Genomic DNA, 2,278 nt, shown 5'->3' with positions numbered 1-2,278 from the left:
TGTTCTCATAGTTCATTTCACGAAAACAAGGAGGGATTGTATTTAGATTGAACATTGAGAGTAGCTGTGGCCACAGCTATGAACTCAAGTATCCAACACCTTTCCCACCCAATTAAGCACCACAGCTTCCTGCTGACATCCATGTGGAGAGAACATGAGATTTATTTCCCATTAGTACAACAGCCAGAGAGATTTCATGAGCAATGGTGACAAATTTGTACTTAAGCATTTATAACATCTGCTAAAATATCTTTACTTACCACCAGGACAGGCTTCCAGGAAACTTGGCCAAGCTATGGATTCTGCGTTTGCTCGGTAGGCAGTTGAATCCCATATTCTAAGTTCACTTGCACCCTCTAGCATTTTCAGGAAGCAAAGGTAACTACTGAGCTATACGCTGGACATAAACATCCCTCTCACCCGGGCAAGCTCAACAAGGAAAACCATCACCAACATGAACACTGAGAAAGAAAACAAGAAGTCCTTTTAGCAGGTGCCTTACCAAGGATGCTCCAGAAGCCCACATGCAGGATCAAGAGTTTGCTAAACAACCCTGGAATCCCAAGCATGGCAGGAAGTGTCTTCATTCTCAGGACCTATCAGGCAGGGGCAGACTCCTCAAGCAGAAGGCTCCTCTTCCTCCCTAGGGATCTCCAGAGCTGGATGGTATCCTCTATCCTAGCACTAACTTAGTGGGGAAAATCAGGAGAACTGCTGGGAGAGGACAGTATGAAGAGCCTGATTGATTCTGTGAGAGCAAGTGAACAGAGACTCTGTGCTGTGGTTTTGCTTCTCATCCAATCTGCTCTTCACTTTCAGGCTCTCTGATGTGCAAAGCAGCTGGGTCCCTGCTTCTCCTTCCGCCCTGCTACCATTCTCAAAAGACCTTGAGGTTTTTCTCAAAGTGAACAATTAAACTTGAAAGAAATCTAAATTGTTCCGGCCTTTAGGTTTAGATTTTGATCAAATTAGGGTTGCAAAATTCAGCTAAAAGTACCTATGGCAAACATAAATGCCCCCTTTTCATAACTTGTGATTATAATACTTCTGTGTAGTATATCTTAGAACCCCCTCACCCCCACCCCACCATGACACAGTAACATGAGAATGCTCATTGACATGAAAGCAATAAAGACTTCTCTGAGGTTATGGAGAGAATGAGTGACAGGATGCACTTCAGCAGCAGAGGAGAACAGGGCCTCATTCTTCAGTCTGTAGATGTCTATCAATGGAACACAATCACCATTAGTACTGGCTATGTGTTCTTTCAAAATATTAAAGTTCTAAGCAAAATGAGATTGTGAATTCCAATTAAAGGAAACTTCCATTTTTGGTATGTGATTGTTGTCTAGATTAAGCAGTAAAGTAAGAAATGGAAAAGTTCTAAATTAGATAGCTGGGAGGCTGTAGGGTCCCAGCCCACACTTAATCACTAACTTTTAACAACAGGAACTTTTGTAATTCCAAATGAAAAGGCTTGGTTTGTATCAACAGTGCATTTGTAGTCTCTGAGAATTGAGAAATCTTTCCCTTAGTGGTTGGTGATATCCATCCAAGGTCAAACAGCAGTTATTATAGTCAGTTGTGTATTTATTGACCCAAACAGATAAGCCCCCATGACTGAAGATACAAGTATGAATGAACAAACCGCTCCTGGATTTAAGAAACTTAGCCAAGAAGTATCCAGGGAATACAGTCTAAGGAGCTCTTAGAAGCTGAACTGCTGACCAAGGAGGCACCCTGTTTATGGTGCATTTTATACAACTCATTCCTTTTCTCTACCCAGAATTCCTGTGACAGTTGAAGCAAGAATCATTGTCCTTCTAAAATGACCTGGGAGGTTTAAAAGAAAAACCTTGGGTCATCCATCCTAAAGCTCGAGATATCAGGCAAACCTGAAGTAAATAAAGGCTGTCACGAGCAGACCTTCATAATTCTCTACTCTTCTGATTGTTCTCCACCCTGCTCCTCTTCCTCCTCCTGCTTTCAGTGTGTGTGTGTGGTGTATGTAAATGTTCATGTAAATGCGTGGACATGCTGTGTGCAGTCTCCTGACTATGTTCATGGGTCAGGTTTCTAGCTCAGTCATCCTCCACCTTTTGTTTGTCCACAGTGTTTCTCACTGAACCAGAAGCTCGTCAGTTTGACTAGGGCTAACTGGCAATGAACTCCCCCTATCTCTCACTCCCTCCCCAGCACTAGGATTACAAATAGATACCATCCTATCTGGCCTTGTATGTGGTTTCTGGAGATCTGAACTCAGGTCCTCATTCTTATG

General features: G+C 42.7%; 1 protein-coding gene across 2 annotated transcripts in view; it reads right to left on the bottom strand.

Annotated features, from left to right (window-relative positions):
• Btla (B and T lymphocyte associated) overlaps window positions 1-587 on the bottom strand; it is a 25,785-nt gene extending 25,198 nt beyond the window's left edge. For both annotated transcript variants that reach the window (XM_005345023.2, XM_005345024.2), the window contains exon 1: window positions 476-587. In XM_005345023.2, the coding sequence (XP_005345080.1) occupies window positions 476-587 (112 nt within the window). The remainder of the gene's footprint in view (window positions 1-475) is intronic.
• Between the last annotated feature and the right edge of the window lie 1,691 nt (window positions 588-2,278).

The sequence above is a fragment of the Microtus ochrogaster genome, chromosome 2 (assembly GCF_000317375.1).
Source record: "Microtus ochrogaster isolate Prairie Vole_2 chromosome 2, MicOch1.0, whole genome shotgun sequence".
In the NCBI taxonomy this organism is placed as follows: Eukaryota; Metazoa; Chordata; class Mammalia; order Rodentia; family Cricetidae; genus Microtus; species Microtus ochrogaster.
The sequence above is the reverse complement of the archived record's forward strand: the minus strand, read 5'-3'. Positions and strand labels throughout refer to the sequence as shown.